The sequence below is a fragment of the Eleutherodactylus coqui genome, chromosome 4 (genome assembly GCF_035609145.1).
Source record: "Eleutherodactylus coqui strain aEleCoq1 chromosome 4, aEleCoq1.hap1, whole genome shotgun sequence".
NCBI lineage: Eukaryota > Metazoa > Chordata > Amphibia > Anura > Eleutherodactylidae > Eleutherodactylus > Eleutherodactylus coqui.
This window is the reverse complement of record NC_089840.1, coordinates 146,567,173-146,587,162: the sequence shown is the minus strand read 5'-3', so window position 1 is coordinate 146,587,162 and position 19,990 is coordinate 146,567,173. Positions and strand designations below refer to the sequence as shown.

Below are 19,990 nucleotides of genomic sequence, written 5' to 3'. Positions count from 1 at the left end.
ACATTTCTGCTTAGTGTCCGCCTCCTAATGGCAGTAGCTATACCCAAGGTCTTCGGCTGTGTCCCCCAATGATACGGATAAGAAAATGTATTTTTTAAAATGACACTCTATAGAAAAGCATGCTTTCATTAGTTTTTAAAGAATGGTTTTATTTTGTAAAAGACACATATATAGTAATGCCGCAATCATCACGTCCTGAATAATACATTGTAGGAAAAGTCTAACATGTACAGCTTTCTGAATGCAGGGACATCAAAAACCATTACTTTTTTGCCCATGAGATGTGCACAAAAAAGATAAAATGAAAAAAAAGAACGTTGCACATTTCTTGGTGGTAGAATTTCATATATATATGAAATTATAATTTTTTTTTAAGTACACCTTGGGCTGCAAAGAAACAGACACTTATATGACTACATCAAAGAAAAAATCAAAGTAATGGCATTCTAAATGTGGCGATGCACAATGGGAAAAATACCCATGGGCCTTAAAGTAATACGCTGTACTAAGCGCTGTTAAAAGCGGGCTGTGTGAGAACAGCATTAGAGTTTATTCAGTTGTTGCGTTCAAGTCATGGGTTTCACATACGTGACTGCAGAAATGGGGTTTTTATGAAAACATGGCTCAACCGCAGCATTTTGATGCTGCTTTTTGGTTAAAAAACACAACTTGACTTCATTGTCTAAATAAACCCTTAGGCATCGTGTCCAAGTATGGAATCCCGCAGCGGAATCCACCCGTACCCGCAGCCATGGCCATTTTCATACCTGTCCGTATGTGGTGCAGGTCTTCTTCATCCCGGCCGGAACTTCTTTCTTCTGCACGGCAGATGCATGCAGGCGCGCGGTGCGCATACGCAATACATTAAAAAAAAATCTCCTGCTTTCCCGCGGATCTCCGGCATGTCCATAGTGTCAGCTGCGGGTGTGCCACGGATTGGATGGCTTCCATTGACTTTAATTGATTTTCTATTGATTTTTTTTTAATCCGCAAATCGGTAAAAATGACATCTGCAGGTATTTAATTACGGATTCCGCAATTCAGTTATGCCCGTGGACATGAGGCCTTAGGGCTTCTGCACATGGCAGAGACGGATTCCACCTGCGGAATCCCACAATGGAATCTGGCACTGGGAGCAGCTGTGTCCATGTGCACCTTATCACTTTCGTTTTTATCTGTACTGAGGATGGTCCACACGGCGAGCCGTCGGACACGCACAATACAGATTTTTTCCTTTAACAACTGCCTTTCCCATGTCATCGACTAAGAATGCTGCTGAATCTCTGACCTTTCCACAATGTTATTGCAGAAGGGCCGCGGATCGGACAGCTTGCATTGACCTCAATGGAAGCCGTCCACATGGAATCCACAGAAAAGTGGAGCATGCTGTGATTTTTCCTCTGCTTGCAGAAACTGCAATTGATTTCCGCAAGTGTGGAGGAAGAATCGATTTCCCATAGCATGCTATGGGCGCTATTTGCTGCGGATCAGGCGGTGCAGATTCTGCAGAAAATATCCGGTCGTGGGCAGAAGGCTGGCTTCAGAGAGACAAGAAAATTGCGACAGATTTGTGCATTGCGAGATGCACAAATATGAACCCCATTCTTATGAATGAAACCCCATTCTTATGAATGGGGTCATGCACAGGAGTGATGTTTTCCTGCAGGGCACAGCAATTCTATGAAGGAAACAAACCGCTGCAAGTTTTATATTTGTGCGTGTTCTACTACATGCACCCTGATTACCACACATCACACACACAGCTGTGCTACATCCACATCCATCCTAATTTTCAGAAATCCCCAGTACAGCAGACTCCTGGATACAGTGATCAGCCCCTGGTCATGTGATCCCTGACTCCACCCACACTGGTGATCACATGACGGTGACATCATCACAGGTCCTGGTAGCTGCTGTCGTCTTATCCAGTATTCAGTACTTTCTACAAAACTCCAAATGGAATGGCTCCTCCCACAGCAGTAACATCACCACAGGTCCTTAAGTCCGCCAGATCTCTGTGGTGGCAGTGGGTCAGTGTCTCTTGTCAAGACCACTGATCTGTGGTGGCGATAGGTCGGTGTCTCTTGTCATGACTGCTGAGTTATGTCAATAATGGCTTAGTTGTATTGTCAGTGTGTTAGGACCTGCTATAACGTTGCCATGGGGCAGAGCTATGATGTCACCAGGGGGTAGAGCATGAGAATCACTCACTCATATACATACTAACAGACAAGTGGTCATTAGTAGTTTGACAAGTACTAAGGGTACTGTGTAGTCATGTCTAGTTTTCTATATATTAGGACAAGTACTGAGAGTGCCCTGTGTAGCCATGTCTAGCTCTCTACATATAAGGACAAGTACTAAGGGTGCTCTTTGTAGCCATGTCTAGTTCCCTATATATTAGTATAAGTACTAAGGGTGCCCAAGGCAACCATGTCTAGTTGCCTATATATTAGGACAAGTACTAAGGGTGCACTGTGTAGCCATGTCTGGGTCCCCTATATATTAGGACAAATACTAAGGGCCCTGTGTAGCCATGTCTAGTCCCCTATATATCAGGACAAGTACTAAGGACCCTGTGTAGCCATGTCTAGTCCCCTATATATCAGGACAAGTACTAAGGACCCTGTGTAGCCATGTCTGGGTCCCCTATATATCAGTACAAGTACTAAAGCTTAATGTCCATGGGCAAATTTTATTTATAAAATCTGCGTGTGTCTCCTGGGCCGGAGATCCACACCTCTTGCCACCCATAGGGTTGCATTAGCATCCGCACGGCAAGTAAAAGCACGCGGATGTGATTTATTTTTCCGAGCGTGCGGATCGAAATCGCAGCATGCTCCATTTTCCTGCGGATCCCGCAGTAACGGCTTCCATTGAAGTCAGTAGAAGACATCCGATGTGCAGCACACCTGCAGCTGTCACTGTGGAAGTGCCGCGGGAAAGCAGGGCATTCAAAAACAAAAAAGTAAACACTGCGCATGCGCCGGGTACGTCGGCTGACGCTCCCGGACGCTTCCGCTGTGCTGAAGAAAGAAGATCTAGTCGGCTCAGAGCAGATCTGTGCTGGATCCGGAGAGGTAAAAAATTATGTTTTCCTCTCCAGGTCTGCGGGCACGCATGGATACCACTACGGGATTCAGCAGTGGAATCTGTGCGTGCAAGTGGACATGAGGCCTTAGGGAGCCCTGTGAAGTCATGTAGGGCTTGTACCCACTTGTGTTTTTTTTAACACCAATGTTAATATCTACTATATATTATGATGACAACTGTGGGCGTACTATTTGGGCATGTCTGGGTCCCCTATATATTAGAACAAGTTCTAAGGGTGCACTGTGTAGACGGGTCTGGGTCCAGTATATATTAGGACAAAATCAGGCCCGCGGATTTCTGCTGCAGATTTCTGCCTCGAATGCGCTATAATTGTCTTTTTTTTTCCTACGGGAGATCAGTTGAGATATGAGCTCTATGAGCTCCCACACGCGTGATCTGCACTAAGATGGAGCATGTCGCGGGATTTTTCCTGCACGTGAAATACACAAATCACTTGAAATACCATCCTCGGCTATATAATTAACTGCGGATGGTCAATGTTTTCCTGTGGGATGCGGATTTGCATTTTTCTTAACGCGCGGATTTGCTAAATCTAATTTCTCCGTGGACATTAGGCCTCAGGGTGCACTGTGTAGTCATGTCTGGGTATCTTTATATTAGGACAAGTACTAAGGATGCACTGTGTAGCCATGTCTGGTTCCCTATAGATTGGGACAAGTACTAATGATACACTGTGTAGTCATGTCTGGGTACCCTATATATTAGGACAAGTACTAAGGATGCCCTGTGAGGCCAAGTCTGGGTCTCCTATATATTAGGGAAAGTCCTAATATTAAACTGTGTAGCCATATCTAGTTCCCTAAATATTTGGACAAGTACTAATGATACAGTGCGTAGTCATGTCTAGTTCCCTATATATTAGGACAAGTACTAAGGGTGCTCTGTGAAGCCATGTCTGGGTCCCCTATATATTAGGACGAGTACTATGGGTGCACTGTATAGCCATGTCTGGTTCCCTACATATTAGGACAAGTAGTAAAAGTGCACTGTGTAGTCATGTCTGGGTCCACTATATTTTAGGACAAGCACTAAGGGTGCCCTGTGAAGCCATGTCTGGGTCCCCTATATATTAGGACGAGTACTATGGGTGCACTGTGTAGCCATGTCTGGTTCCCTACATATTAGGACAAGTAGTAAAAATGCCCTGTAAAGCCATGTCTGGTTCCCCATATATTAGGACAAGTACTAAGGATGCCCTGGGTAACCATGTCTAGTTTCCTATATATTATGACAAGTACTAAGAATGCACTGTGTAGTTATGTCTGGGTTCCCTATATATTGGGAGTACCAAGTAATGGGTTAACTGTATATTAAGGCATGGCTGACTATCCTATCCTGTACAGTTGACAACTACTAAAAAAGTATATTGGTTAACTTTTTTTTAACATTGTAGCCAATTGGAAGTACAGTAATTGAAATTATATGACGGGGAATACTTTATGACTGGTGAAGGTCATGTAAATAGAGCCTTTAGCTTCAAAGGGGCTAATCTCAGACATGTCTAACAGGTGTAAGTGCCACCTGCCAAATCTCTAGAATAAGGGGCCATGACCCTATCCCATTTATGCGCCCGTTCAGACTGCACGGGTCCCAGCGCGTATACGACGAGGCCGGAATGCCGTTGTCTCGTCTACCCTCCCCCTCCCTGGCTCGCCTCCTCTCACCTTCCCTCCAGCTGTTTGCAATGGGAGTGGGTGGGACTGGGGCGGAGCTAAGCACCCACCCTTTGTCCGCAGCCAGCAATGGGAGGGGGCGGAACGCTCCACCCCTGTCCTGCTCTCTCCCATTGCAAACAGCTGGAGGGGAGGAGAGAAGAGAGTGGGAGTTTAGCAGTCACGTTGCTAAACTCCCTCCCAGCTCCCTTCTCCAGCCGCTGTCACTGGCTCCCATAGGAGCCCATGCAGCGGCCGACATATTCTGAACAGAAAGCCCGGTGTGAAAGCGCCGGGTGCTATACTGGCCTGGACGGGCACTTTTACGCTGCAGGAATATGGCCATGTAATCTCATGCATTGGAATCCAATGCATCAGATCGTAGCATATGTCGGACGGCCTTCAATCCCTGCAACGGCTGGGATTGCAGATATCTGATTCTGGCTAATTCTTTAGCTGCTGCGATCAATAGTGACCACTTTCTACAGTGTTTAACCCTTTCATGACGCGGCCCCCTTCTTTTTCCATTTTCGTTTTTTCCTCACCCCTTTAAAAAAATCGTAACTACTTCGTTGTATGAGGGGTTGTTTTTTGCGGGATGAGTTGTATTTTTCAGTGGTGCTATTTAAAGTACCGTATAATGTACTGAAAAACTTTTAAAAAATCCTAAGTCGAGTAAAATGAAAAAAAAACCAAAAACATTCCGCCATCTTTCAGTGCGTCTTGATTCTGTGGCACACAAACTGCAACAAAAGCGACATGATGACTTTATTCTATGGGTCGGTACGATTGCTATCGTTCGAGGGATTTAAATGCCACCGTCAGAACTGACAGCTGCATTTAAAGGGTTAATAGCCACGAATGGCCGATCGTGCCTATTGCCCGCGGGCAGAGGCGTAACTTGAAGCCTGTGGGCCCCAATGCAAAACCTGTAACAGGGCCCCCAACTATAATGCTTTATTCATATGACTGGGCTCCCTATATGCAGAGGAGAGGCCTTATGGTCCCCCTAAGGCTCCTGGGCCCAGGTGCAAACGCATCCCCTGCATCCCCTATAGTTACGCCCCTGCCCGCGGGTGTCAGCTGTACTAAACAGCTGACGCTCGCGCTGTATGACGCTCCAGGACGTAAATGTACGTCCTGGAGCAGGAAGGGGTTAACAGAGGGGGGTGGTTCTGTGGTGCACCTTTTGTTGCTCCTGTGACATGATTGCAGGGTGCCAATGGATTAGACAGGTGTATTTCTGCTCATAAGGCTCTATTCCATCCAGCGGAGGTTTCATTCCAGCTTTTCTTCTCCTATGCAGAAAACTAAAGTTAGGGTGTTTTCACACGGGATGGAACAGGACACAATGCAGATGTTGTTGTGTTTTTAACTGTGAAATGCGATCTGCAGAATGTCTTGCATACTTTAGAAATCCGCAGCAACAATTCCACAAGACGTCCTCAATGCCTCAGCAGAAAGATTTTCCGCTATGGAATGTAATCTTGCGGATTTTAACAGGTGCGAAATTCAAGTCCCAGAGGGATAATATTAAGACGCAGAAATTACGTCCCGTGTGAAATTATTCTTAAAATGTTAGTTGTACTGCATGTTTTTAATGCTGTAAAAAAATACAAAAAGCAACAGCGGAGTTAATATTTATTTCCATTAACATACCTAAAGAACAATTATTAAAAGCTAATCAATGAACTGTGTGTACCCCTAAATAAAGAATATAACTTGGCCCTCGAACAGACCCTTGTACGACTGGGGTCAAGGGAAAAAAATGATGGCTCTTGATTGTGAAGATAAAAAAAATGGGGTAAAGAAATCCTCGCCTCCCCTTCACCTAGACCCCCCCCCCCCCCCTCACACACACACACCTCTCCCCCCCCCCCCTCAACAAAAAAAAGGAAGAAGAAAAACAGCTGGTCCTGAAGGGGTGACACTTCCATCAGCTGTGGGTCAGCTAGCTGCCCTCCTCACCTCTCAGCCTCCCTCAGTGTTCAGGCTGCTGATTTAGTTCTCTTCTGTGACCTTGTGTCTTATGTAACCATCCGGCCTCCTGTCGCCCCCTCCTTCCTGCGGCCACTTCCAGAGCACACTAGACACATTGTTCTCACCGTGCAGCACTCTCACTAGCTGTGTCTCCTCTCACCGACACGTCTCTTCCCTGTAGGCTTTCCTCAAACTTCCCTTCCGCCTTGTCTCTGGCACCGCACCGATGCCCACTCTGCACTCAGCCTTGCGTTGTCCCTTTCTATGTGACAGCTCCCCCTTCCTCACATAGCAGCTCTGCAGCTGATCTTCTAGTATGTAGGATTTCCCCCTCTGACTCACCACTTGGTACAGTCGTAGCCGCTTAACTCCTCTTGCTCCTTCGGGACTGCGGCTAGGACAGTTCCACGGACTTATTGAGCAGAGGGGGAGACAGCCGGCTCTATGCAGCAGTTCTGGAACAGCTGTACGGTTAGTTCTAAGCACCGGGGGAAGATGGGGCTTGGAGGGGTGGGGGGTGAAGGGAAGATGACAGGACAGATGGAAGGGGAGGAGAACCGGAGGAAGCCGAATACAGGGAGACGGAGGAGAGGCAGAGGACAGAGAGAGTTGGACAGTGACACACTGGAGAAGCGTGATGGGAGCAGAAAGTGAGTGGACAGGGGCGCTGTATGCTGGACAGGAGGGAGGTGCAGCGAGTTGCTGGAGTCATAAGTGTCGCAGGTAGCCAGAAACATCTCCCCGTAGAGGTAAAGCGGCTGGTAGTGAAGTGAGCACAACCGGGCCCATCTGTAATAAGATCATGTACAGGAAACCACCCGAGTAGAGCAGGAAACTGCGAACACATCATCATGATGTATTACTGAAGAGCAGGAAGGTAACGGCATCGGGGTAGGCTGTAGGTGGGGAACTATAGACCAGAGCACAGGGGTAGGCTGTAGGTGGGGAACTATAGACCAGAGCATAGGGGTAGGCTGTAAGAGGGGAACTATAGACCAGAGCACAGGGGTAGGCTGTAAGAGGGGAACTATAGACCTGGGGACAAGGCAGGCGTAAGAGGGAAACTATAGACCTGGGGACAAAGTAGGCTGTAAGTGGGGAACTATAGATCAGGGCACAGGAGTAGGCTGTAAGAGGGGAACTATAGACCAGAGCACAGGGGTAGGCTGTAAGAGGGTAACTATAGACCAGGGCACAGGAGTAGGCTGTAAGAGAGGAACTATAGACCAGAGCACAGGAGTAGGCTGTAAGAGGGGAACTATAGACCAGAGCACAGGGGTAGGCTGTAAGAGGGTAACTATAGACCAGGGCACAGGGTAGGCTTTAAGAGGGGAGCTATAGACCAGAGCACAAGGGGTAGGGTGTAAGTGGGGAACTATAGACCAGAGCACAGGGGTAGGCTGTAAGAGGGGAACTATAGACCAGAGCACAGGGGTAGGCTGTAAGAGGGGAACTATAGACCTGGGGACAAGGTAGGCGTAAGAGGGGAACTATAGACCTGGGGACAAGGTAGGCTGTAAGTGAGGAACTATAGATCAGGGCACAGGAGTAGGCTGTAAGAGGGGAACTATAGACCAGAGCACAGGGTAGGCTGTAAGTGGGGAACTATAGACCAGAGCACAGGGGTAGGCTGTAAGTGGGGAACTATAGACCAGAGCACAGGGGTAGGCTGTAAGTGGGGAACTATAGACCAGAGGACAGGGGTAGGCTGTAAGTGGGGAACTATAGACCCGAGCACAGGGGTAGGCTGTAAGTGGGGAACTATAGACCAGAGCACAGGGTAGGCTGTAAGTGGGGAACTATAGACCAGAGCACAGGGGTAGGCTTAAGAGGGGAACTATAGACCAGAGAGCACAGGGTAGGCTCTAAGAGGGGAACTATAGATCAGGGCACATGAGTAGGTTGTAAGAGGGGAACTATAGACCAGACCACAGGGGTAGGCTTAAGAGGGGAACTATAGACCAGAGCACAGAGGTAGGCTGTAAGAGGGGAACTATAGACAAGGGCACAGGGTAGGCTGTAAGAGGGGAACTATAGACTAGGATACAGGGTTAGGCAGTAAGAGGGACACCACAGACGAAGGCACAGGGGTAGGCTGTAAGAGGGATACAAAAAACAAATACACAGGGGTAGTCTGTAAAAGGGACACAAAAAACGAACACACAGATGTAGTCTGTAAAAGGGACACCAGGTACTAGGGAACAGGGGTAGTCTGTAAAAGGGACACCAGAGACTAAGGCACAGGGGTAGGCTGTAAGAGAGACACTACAGACAAGGACACAGGCGTAGGCTGTAAAGGTACACAAGAAACGAGAGCACAGGGGTAGTCTGTAAAAGGGACACCAAAAACAAAGGCACAGGTGTAGGCTGTAAAAGGGACACCAGAGACAAGGGCACACTGGTAGGCTGTAAAAGGGACACCAGAGACGAGGGCACAGGTGTAGTTTGTAAAAGGTACGCTAGGGAACAGGAGTAGGCTGTAAGAGGGACACCAAAGACGAGGGCACGGGGTTAGGCCTCCTGCAGACGGCCTGGTCGGATCCCCTGCGAGAATTCTTGCAGCGGGATCCGACCCGTATCCCTGCAGGGACCAGTGCGGGTCTCACCTTCTCCCGCGGCTCCGGCTCTGTGATGTGCCAGCTGCCGCCCAGCCGGCGCATGCGCAGAGTGGAGCTAGCGTGCCGGGAGTGACATTTCTGTGTTGGCCTCTGCGAGCCCCGCACAGAAATAGAGCATGCTGCGGTTTGTTTTCTGCGTGTATTTTCACGTGGACAAATCACGGCCGTCTGCATAGAATTGCGTTTTGTACTGCAATCCTATGCAGGCGGGCACGGGCGGAAATGTGCAGGGGGCCTTAGGCTGTAAAAGGGACACTAGAGACAAGGGCACAGGGTTAGTCTGTAAGAGGGGACAGGTATTACAGTATCGTGACGCCCCCGAAAGCTAGGGGTTTTGACAGGAGGAACGCCCCTCTCACACCCCCAGCTCCCGATAGGGTCAAGGCTGGAAGGTCCTAGCAGCACAGTGTGGATTGACATGTGCGTTTCCTGCAGGCTTACATTATGAGCTGTAAATGCCTCCATGTTACCACTGTAACATGGCAGCATTAAGATGTAATAATGTAAGGCAAAGAAGAAATGTTACCCTCACCCTAAGGTCCCCCGCTCACAGTTGCCGCCCTCAACGCTTGTGGTTCGTTGCCCAGGCTGTGAGCTCTGTGTCAGCCGCTCCCCTGCACACAGCTGGCGGCCTCACCCCTTCTGCTCCGCTGCCGGGACTGTCAGGTCCGTGGACGCGGTTTCACTACTGACAGATGACACCGTCACCGCTTCTGCTCCGCCGCCGGGACTGTGAGATCCGCGCCCCCTACTTCCCCGGTGACAGCTGGCGGCCTCAGCGCTTGTGCTCCGCCGGCAGCAAAGCCGTCCGCCCGCGGTGTCAGTGCTGCAGGCTGCTGATCCCCTGCTGCCAATGGTGGCCCATTGTGTGCCAGGTAAAGGTAGCTGCCCGCTGCTTCAGTGCTGCAGGCGGCTGTCAACTGAGTGCCGCCCGCCGCCTCTGTGCCACTCACGGCCGCCTTAGTGCCCTTCCAGGACCTACTGTCCAACAAGGTGTGCAGCCTATCAGGTACAGGGGGCGTCACCCCTTCCCTGTCAATCTGGGCTCCACCAGGACTTCCTGATGGCGTCAAGATACAATAATACCCCACAGACAAGGGTACAGGGGTAGTCTGTAAGTGGGACATCGCAGACAACGGCAGGTTGGTATCGTCAGAGAATGAGAACACTCTGCTGGCGAGCCCAGGCGGCACCACCTTCTACTATTCCTCATCATCTCTTGTATACTAACATTTCATAACGGTTTCCTGCAGTGAATTGATTTTGTTGTAGCGATTACAAAGTTTACTTTGTGTCTATATTTACACTGACTTGCTCAGCCTGGGTGTCAGATCTTTAGCCTGTGGATTTCCAGTCATCTGGTTTATGGCTGAATGGATTGAAAACTCCAATAATCTGATGCCTGAGATTATGTCTCCCCTGCTGCTTCCTCAGTGACACTGGGGAGATTTATCAAGCTGTTTTATAGTAAGAATTACCTTTGTTGCCCGTAAATTAGGGCTTACTCACATGAGCGTATGTAGCCCAAGTATTATGCACTGCTAAAAACCCATTGATTTCTGTTTGCCACTCACACCTGCATCTTTTTCACGCTTGTAAAACCAAAAAGCACAGCATGGCCTGTTTTGGTGCATAATGTGATTGAAACCACGTAATCTTGCAGATATGATACCTTTTAATGGCAAACAAAAATACATGATGTTATAGTGAGGTTTCAAATCTACTCAGGGTTCTTCCTCAGGCAAAATAAAATTGATCTGAAGGGGTATATATATATATATATATATATATATACATTTATATGACAAGACACAGACATGATGTGATTAATTTGCACTTAAAATGTTTGTTTTCCCAGAGCAGGATGCGTAGAGAAATAAATAAATAAATAGTCCACTGATAAAGGATGTGAAAGTTTTATGGTCCCTGAATTAGTGTTAGGGGGTCACCAGGCCAGCTATCTGTGCTATAGATTTCTCATACTTCTCAGTCATGCATGACTCCTCTTGAAGAATTTAGGCCTCTGTTGAAATTTTTTTTAAAGTTGTTATAAGTTTGTACGCCAAATTCTCCTATGGCTTTGTGATTTTAAATTGTCTTTTAATATGGTGACTTTCATGTGTTCTATGTTGTGCCCGTGACTAGAACAATGCGCAGCCGTGAGTAATTCTGTCTTTCTTTCTATAATCGTGTGGCGATGCGATCTCATCCTTGCTTTCAGTTTTTGTCCTGTTTCTCCAACATAAAGGCCCCCAATAGATTATTTACTGCACAGGATACGGTACACAACATTGAACGTGGAACATGTGAATAACCCTGGGATCTTATAGTCCTGCTGTGTGTTGGGGATTTGTATCCTGTCCTTGGTCAGTATATGTGAGCAGGTCGTACAGCTCCTTACATTACAGGGATAAGTTCCTTATTGTGTGTCAGAGGCCAATGCACTCCTCATTATAAAGTTACTCAAATTTGGAGGTTGCCTGTAACATAGGAGGAGAGGGTCCAGGAATATGATTTTCAGAGGGTCAGGAGTTCATTATACACAGCGCGCATCATACACAGTGAACGGGACTCGTGAACTTTGTTCACATGAGTGTATTTTTTTTTTTATGTGATATTTAATTATATGTTAAAATATGTGATATGTCCTGTTTTTGGTGCATATTTTGCACAATAGATCATTGAAGACAATGGGTTGGCATAAATATGCAGGAAACATGGACATTCATTGTGTACTTTTCTGCGTGCGCAAATGCGGTGTGTATTTGCGCACACATAACCCGCAAGAGCAGGCAGGTGACTGAAATGCTCTTACCCCCATGTGAATGAGCCCTTACAGAGAACATAATCTGGTATGTCCATGCGCAGTGTATAGAAGACAATATTACAGCAGGCTCCTCCCAGCAGCTTAGTGAGAACTGAGAATTAGACATGCACATGGGGGAAAATGTTGAAGAATTCAGGATTCAAGTCATAATGGCCAGAAATAGTGTTATTCCTTATGTACACATGACGGCTTATTCTGAAAAGTTAGGCACACTTTAAATTATTAGTGAGCTAAAATCCACACTGAATGGTGTTATTTGTCATGAATTTTGTTTATACAGAATAGCTCTGTGCTGCCCTTTACCTGTGCCAGGATGAGCTGCTGCTTTGGCACCATGAGGGTGGCTCTATGTAACTTTTCTTATAATAATAATTAGTTTTCCTTAGGCCGGGCTCACACGAGCATATGGTCACATTGTATTACACTCGTGGGATCTGCATGTGTAATATGCTGTAACGATTTCCCATAAGCTCCCATCTTGCTGCTCACATGAATTGCGTGAAATACCTGCATAAGAAAAATCGCAGCGTGTACCGTCTTGGCTCGTATTACGCACTCATACACATCAAGATAATGCATGGTGATTGGTGGCACGCAGCAAATTGTGGCCGTGTGAGCCCGGCCTTAAGAGTTTTAGTCTCAAGTTACAGTTTATTCACATAAGAGTGGTTAACCCAGAACAAATTAATATTGTGACTTTAGGGACTTTTGTATTTGTATTAACCCAATAAGTAAATGTTCCGTCCAGTGACATTCGTGGCTCACAGACTTTCCAATCCACTGTCTGACGTCTGAAGACATTATGATTTAAGGCTGTACAGCTCCGATGTTGGAAGACGTCCGTCGGGGTTCTCTTACTGTATATTGCCAGCCTCTCTGCTGTCGAAGCCTATCCAACGTGTCACCTCATGCAGTACTGGCTTTAGCCAGCAGATAGCGCCATTGTATAACGGCAGAAAAAGAGTAAGCCCCCTAGGTAAACCAGGATACAAATTGGATTGGAAAGGGTTAAGTTCACACTCGGCCACATGTGAGACTAAAATGATGGGACTATTATTCTTAATAGGGCATAATGTTTTTTTGCCATTGAAATCCACAAAAATTTTGCAGCATTAATAATAAATGAATTAGGACTCTCTCACCGGCGTTTTTTTTAACAGCAGTTTACAGTGTTTTTAAGGCTGCTTACTTTATCACCAAGAGGGGAAAAAAGTGGTGACATCATCGGCTTGCATTGCCTGTGTTGTTACTGCACAAAACATGTAGTAAAACTATGTGTAAACGCTCACAAAAGCGCTGTAGAAAGCTGTTTAAAAAAAAACGCAACGTTTTTATGAGCGTTTATGTGAGAGAGGCCCTAAAGGGAATGTATAATGCATTCATTTACATTTTGATGTTATGGAACCGCATGTTCCTGTACAGGGATTGACTGATGTGAATGTGCCTACCTCTATACAGCGTTGCAAAATATTCTTTCTAAGTCTGCCTGTCCACGGACCGGTTTTCATTGTGTTCCCCACGGCGATAATTCAGGCGCAGGGAACACAGTGAAAGCTCACCATAGCATTGCTATGAAGAGCGCTTCAACCCTGTCCACGAGCAGTGAATCATTGCGATTCTCTGCTCGCAGCCAGCAAATCGCAGCAAGTTGCGATTTGCCGCGATTCTCCATGTTCAGCCTATCTGTCAGATAGGCTGACAGCGGAGAGCCGTCTGCCGGCTCCTGCTTCCAGGCGGCGGTATCCCGTGGCGGAGATCCGCCGCAAGATACTACAATGCACGTGGACAGACAGCCAAAAGAAATAAAAAGCAGATTATAAATAAATAGCATGGTCATTATTGTAATAACTGAGTTTTTAAGCAGTGCAATCCATTAATACTGCAGTTGGAGAGGTTTTTAGTTCTAGCTAGTATGTTCTGCTACTGAACCATGAGACCTTGACTGTATAACTACTGTCAGGCCAACCAGGAAACCGAAGAGAATTTCCAAAACAATTACAATGTGGCTTACTGGCAGATGAGAATTTTTAAAATATTTTTCGGATTTCTTCCAGTTGAGTGCTAAGATCTTATCATATAATATACATGTATGATTGGAATAGCATAACAATATTATATGAAGCTTTGTATTAAAATAATAATACTTCTCTTTCAGATTTTCGGGGATCTCCACTTCACCTACTGCAGTCGGCTAAATCTTTCTCTGGTACTCCTCATAGTCTAAAGCAATTGAGTCGAGAATTAAGAACATCCATGGAGGGAAAATACAAAGAAATAGCAGAAGTAATACAAATATTTCATTTTATTTCTTTAATGAAAGGGATTGCCTGATCAGAAACACGGCATACAACAATCCCAACACACTGCTAATTTTACTGGAATAAGCCACAGCCAGCCAGGCAAAGACCATAGAACATGGTCCCCGTGCAACTGAATGGCCATCCATGTAATATAAGAGCAACTCCAATTTGCTGAAATGGGAGCTACTTTTTTAAATTACGGTAGCTCCTTGATTTGTCTGATAGAGGAGATCCTGAATTGGGGACCCCTCTCTATGATGTCCATATTCCTTTAATAGGGCATATGGATGCAATAGGAAGATGAACTGTGGTTATTTTCATGAGACAAGCCATTTAATATTCATTCATTTCTTCTGTTATGCTTTTAATTTATGAATTATTAATTGATCTCTCCTTTAGGAACTGTTCAGTCGTTCCCTTGCTGACAGTGAAATGCGTTCTGCTCCATATGAATTTCCAGAGGAAAGTCCCATTGAGAAGCTTGAGGAAAGGAGACAGCGTCTAGAACGACAAATAAGTCAAGATATCAAGTAAGGCAACAAAAAGTGAGCCAGTAAAATGCTAAACTTTAACAAACCTAGGCGATATAGGCTACAAATAAAGTTGGAGTACCTAAGGCAACCAAATATAAGTAGATAGCTGTTAAAAATAAAAAAAGTAAGTATAGAGAAAAAAAATAAACAGATTAAAGCGGTATTCCCATCTTTGCAAGTTATTATCTATCCTTAGGTTAGGGGATAATTTGCCGATTGATGGGGGTTTGTGCTACGTGTCCCAAAACTCTGACAATAGTGAACACACATGCCACACCATTCGCTTCAATGGGGCCACTGGTGATTGCTGAGCACAGGAACTCTGATATCTCTAGTAGTGTAAATAGAACGGTGACCGTGCATGTGTTTCCACTGCTGTCAAAGTTCAGGGATGTGCTGGTGGCGATATCTCTGGGTCGGTGGGAGTTCCAGTGGTTGGTAAGTTATACTCTATCCTATGGATAGAGAATAACTTGCGCAGATGGGAATTCTCCCTTAAATTATTGCGACAACTGCAAAATAAGTACAGGGTATACAGTATATATGCATGCACAGAAATAAAGGTGATTATTATTATTTGGAACCAATAAGGTACAAAAAATGGAAGATTGTTAAATGATACAATTATCTGGTAGTATTTTTAATGTTGTCTATTGCTTTTTTCATTTTGTTTCCCTATAATTTCTTCTTGCTTTTATACTATTCTCCACTTTGCCTTGCCTTTCTTTCCTATCTGTCTATCCAATCTTCTGTTGATTTCTCTCTAGACTCGAGCCTGACATTTTACTTAGAGCAAAACAGGATTTTCTGAAAATTGACAGCAGCTCAGACTTACAGTGAGTCACTCCTTTTATCTGTCTGGCATTGTTTCTTCTGCTTGATCTGGATGTACCATTTACTGTCTCCTTTTATTCATCTTGTTGGTAACTTTTTCTTTTCACACCCTCCTTCTTGTCTTATTACATTCCCTTGTGCTCTATTTCCTTTCCTTTTCTATGTTTCTCAGGTTGTACAAAGAAGAACATGAAGATTTCGTGGATCATTTATCTAAAGAGGCTTTTCTTGAAAGAGAATATCTGAGAGTGTCCATCGCAGGTGATGAAAAGTGTGGGGTAAGTTATTCAATACTATTAGATCTTTTTAGGCTTTCTGGTTTAGATGTACAAAAAGTTTGTACAGTTCTAATCACTTCATACATTATCACAGCAATTTTTGATTCGTATTGTAAGGATGAGAAACAGTGTGGCTGAAAGCAGGCAGCTAAATCTCACCCATGCATACTGGCCAATGGTCCCATGATTTTGCCAGTAAATTGTGCAGCCATTCACCACCTTGTGTGGGTGTGAAACGGCCACATGCATCCTGCCACACCGTGCTGTTTTACCCTAAAGCTCCACCGTCAAATACATATAAGATAAAAATCTAGTACATTTGCAACAGGCCGTGAAAAGTACAAATTTAACATATGGTAAATTCACTGTGTATGAGTATAACCAAGCAGTGGGTGGTAAGCAATGTTTTTCCTTTTTTGACTTCTCTGAATGGTCGGCTTATGCTTTACTTCATCTGTTTATATATTTACACTTTGTAGTATGTAACTTATAGTATTGTTTGTAACCAATACTCACTTTTCCTATTTTTATTTTAACCCTTAATTGACCGCCAGTACGCCTCTTTACGGGGGTCACTACTGGGTTTTATTACAATGAATACGCCTTTTCTCGTCTGTGTCATTGGAGGACATACGGTAGCTTGGGTATAACTACTGTCACTAGGAGGTGGACACTAAGCAGAAAAAGTGTTAGCTCCTCCCACTTATACCCTCCTGCAAGCACCAAGCTAATTAGTTTTAGCTTGGTGCCTGTACGAGGCAGACCTCTCCTTTTTCCGGTCTTCAGTCCTTTTTCTACAACTACCTTCGGGAATACAAAAAAGGCACTAGACTCTCCCTGGTCCCTCACGGAGGAGGGCTAACAGTGTGGAGAAGAAAAGGAGTTACGGTCCAACACCAGTTTGACCATGACCTGCAAGGCATAGCATGCACCCTTCAGCAAGAGCACTCTCTCCGCAAAGGGTAGGCGATCACTTTGACACACGCTGCTGGAGTACAGGAGTTACTCTATGGATGGGTGAGTATACTTCACTATGAGGTAACTATTCTCCCCTCTTCACTCTTAACCTCTCAACCACTGGATGGGAGTTCACCCACCTCTCTTGCTAGGTCCTCTACTACATCCCCCATCATACCTGCTTGCGGCTCTTCGACTCAGTTTAGCCTCTCTTCAGTACTCCTCTCCTGGTGCTCCAGTGCTAATTTTCCTTTTTCTTTTTACAATGGTGGGGCAGTTATATCCCCACTGCTGGGGACCAGATGGATACCTCTCTACCTTCTCCCTGGCAGGACACCCAGGGACTGGGAACAAAGCAAATTTCTGGCATCCGTCAACATCAGCGACGCACATCTCCATTTGCCCATCTGCAGAACGCATCAATGTTTTTTGTGCTTCACTCTTTGGTCAGAACACTACCAGTTTGTGGTTCTCCCATTTGGGCTGGCCATGGGTCCATGGGTGTTCAAAAAAGTCGCAGGGGCAGTGATAGCCTTTCTACAATACAGGGGGATTGTTACTATCCCCTTTCCGACAACATCCTAGTAAAGGGACCTTCCCACTCAGCGTCTCTGGAGAGTCTCCACATCACCCTATACACACTGTTGTTTCGGGTGGATTATCAACTACCCCAAGTCCTCTTTCTTCTCAACATCTGGATTCTCTGGGCCTAGTCTTCGACACAATAAGTTCCTGTGTTCTGCTACCATTGCAGAAACTTCAATTATTCCAGACACAGGTGTGCTCCTTACAAATTTCGATCCCCATTTTACATTGTATAAATGTCCTGAGGTTAATGGTCTCTTCATTCGAAGCAGTGCATTTCAGCTAATCTTACACTGGATCGAAGAAACAGATTTCCCTTGATGCATCTTCACTCCTTCAACTGGTGGCCGGAATCCTTTCTAGTTCACCAATGTCGATCCTTCCTGACACTACAGTGGTTGGTGCTGACCACAGATGCCAATCTCCTCAGATGGAAAGGGACATTACACAACCTCACACCACAGGGAATGTAGAGAAAAAACTTCAGCAGCATAAGTGGTGCTTAATCAACAGAGAAGATTTTTATTCCTCCATCACATATAGACAGGCAACATTTCGGCCATCTTGGCCTTTCTCAAGCTCGAGCTCCAGAATTAATCAATTGCAAGATTTCAACTGTTGTGTCCAGGTCAAACGATCCTCAAGCGTTGGTGGTAGATGCTCTCGTAATTTAGTGGACAGACTTCAAGTTCCCCTACATATTTTCCCCCTTCCCACTCATTCCTCGCCTTCTTAAGAAGACCAAACAAAAAGCTCTTTCAGTGGTACTCGTGGCGCTGGGCTGGCCTCAACGTGTATGGTACACAGACCTAGTCAACATAGTTTACTGTCTGTGGCGCCTTCCACTTTGAGATGATCTACTTTTGCATTGATCCTTCTTACACCCAAGGTTAGCCACATTTCATTAAATGGTCTGGTGGTTGAAGCAGCCATCCTGAGGGATCGGGGATTTACTGCACCTGTCATCCAGACTATGGTTGGTGCATTTTGCAGATGGCTACCTAACTGCATATTTTTCCCAGCCCCCGGGTCTGCTCTAGAACGTCCCAACAGTCCAAACTGTGTCCCCCAATGACACAGATGAGATAATGTACTTACCATAAAATCTTTTTCTCATCTTGTTCATTTAGGAACACAGCAGCCACTTATTATTTTTTAAACTATTTTGGGACTTCTTTGATATCTCCCTCTTTGTTGGAGCATTTTCACCGGAGTTATGCATGATTACACACTTGTTATGGTTTAGAATGAGAGGGATGGACAGCAAACTTCAGGTGCAAAAGATAAAACTTACATCCCCATGCATGTCTCTTTATTTCTTCAGAGTCATAAAAACTGTGACATTTTGACTGAACAACAGCAGTCTTTGTCAAGCTCTATAAATCTTCTTCATAGGTAAATATATACCTGGCAAAGAGTGCTGCTGTCGAACTTCTTTTTTCTTATTACTTGTTATGGTTTAGTTCTTAATAGTTTATAAGTTACACCACCTGTTGTAACTTTTTCATATCCTACTCTGCTGCTCCTACTGCTTGCATACACACTGATTAGCTTGCTGCCTGCAGGAGGAGTTTAGCTGGTAGGAGGAGCTAATACTTTTTCTGCTTAGTGTCAGTAGTTGAAACCAGCGGTCCAAACTGTAAGTGCAAAAATCTCATTTTTAGAACACTATGTCAGAATAAAATGTCAGTGCTGAGAGAGCTTAAAACTCCCTTCTCTCAGCTATAAGGCATGCAGCACCGTCTGAGGATTCTGTGACCGGTCCCTGATCACTGGAAAAGTACATTTAAAAACTCAAAGCTAGAACTAAGAGCTCGAAACATGTCAGAAAACTGTGTTCCTCTGACTTTATCCTTATAGGATTTTAACCTTGCTTTAATAAAGCCGACATTTTATTGGATGCTGGATTCTGTATGTGTTTCTGCCTTTGACTTCAAACAAAGTCCACACATCTTAGCGGGTTTGCTTGTATATACTGTTTATTTATGTGATTACCAGAAGAGTACATTAAAAACTGAAAATCAGTTTTTCATCACCACTTGCCATTCACAAATTTTGCACAAGAATCTCACCCGTGTGAAGCCGGCCTTATAGTTTTGTGAAAGAGAGAGATTTGCTGTACAATGTCAGTGAAAACTGAAAATACATTAGTGCCGCTGAATCACCCAATGCCCCCTTTCCAGAAAGAAGCATGGTCTTCTTCACTCTTTGTTCATTGGCTCAATTTTTTTCTTCTTATAGTAATGCTTTTTAAGCAGCATCACATTAGTACAGGTGGCTTATCGCATGTTTGAAACATTTTCATTAAAAAC

General features: G+C 45.2%; 1 protein-coding gene across 4 annotated transcripts in view; it reads left to right on the top strand.

The window, feature by feature from the left end:
• The window catches only part of AMPD2 (adenosine monophosphate deaminase 2), a 93,080-nt gene that overhangs the window by 12,903 nt on the left and 60,187 nt on the right, over positions 1-19,990 (top strand). Inside the window, exons 1-5 of one of the 4 annotated variants that reach the window (XM_066600263.1) lie at positions 7,110-7,217; positions 14,347-14,474; positions 14,891-15,021; positions 15,792-15,860; positions 16,031-16,136. In XM_066600263.1, the coding sequence (XP_066456360.1) occupies positions 14,445-14,474; positions 14,891-15,021; positions 15,792-15,860; positions 16,031-16,136 (336 nt within the window). In that variant the 5' untranslated portion in view covers positions 7,110-7,217; positions 14,347-14,444. Of the gene's footprint in view, positions 1-7,109; positions 7,218-7,309; positions 7,397-14,346; positions 14,475-14,890; positions 15,022-15,791; positions 15,861-16,030; positions 16,137-19,990 lie in introns of those variants that run through there. The other 3 variants (XM_066600260.1, XM_066600262.1, XM_066600259.1) reach the window with 3 other exon arrangements.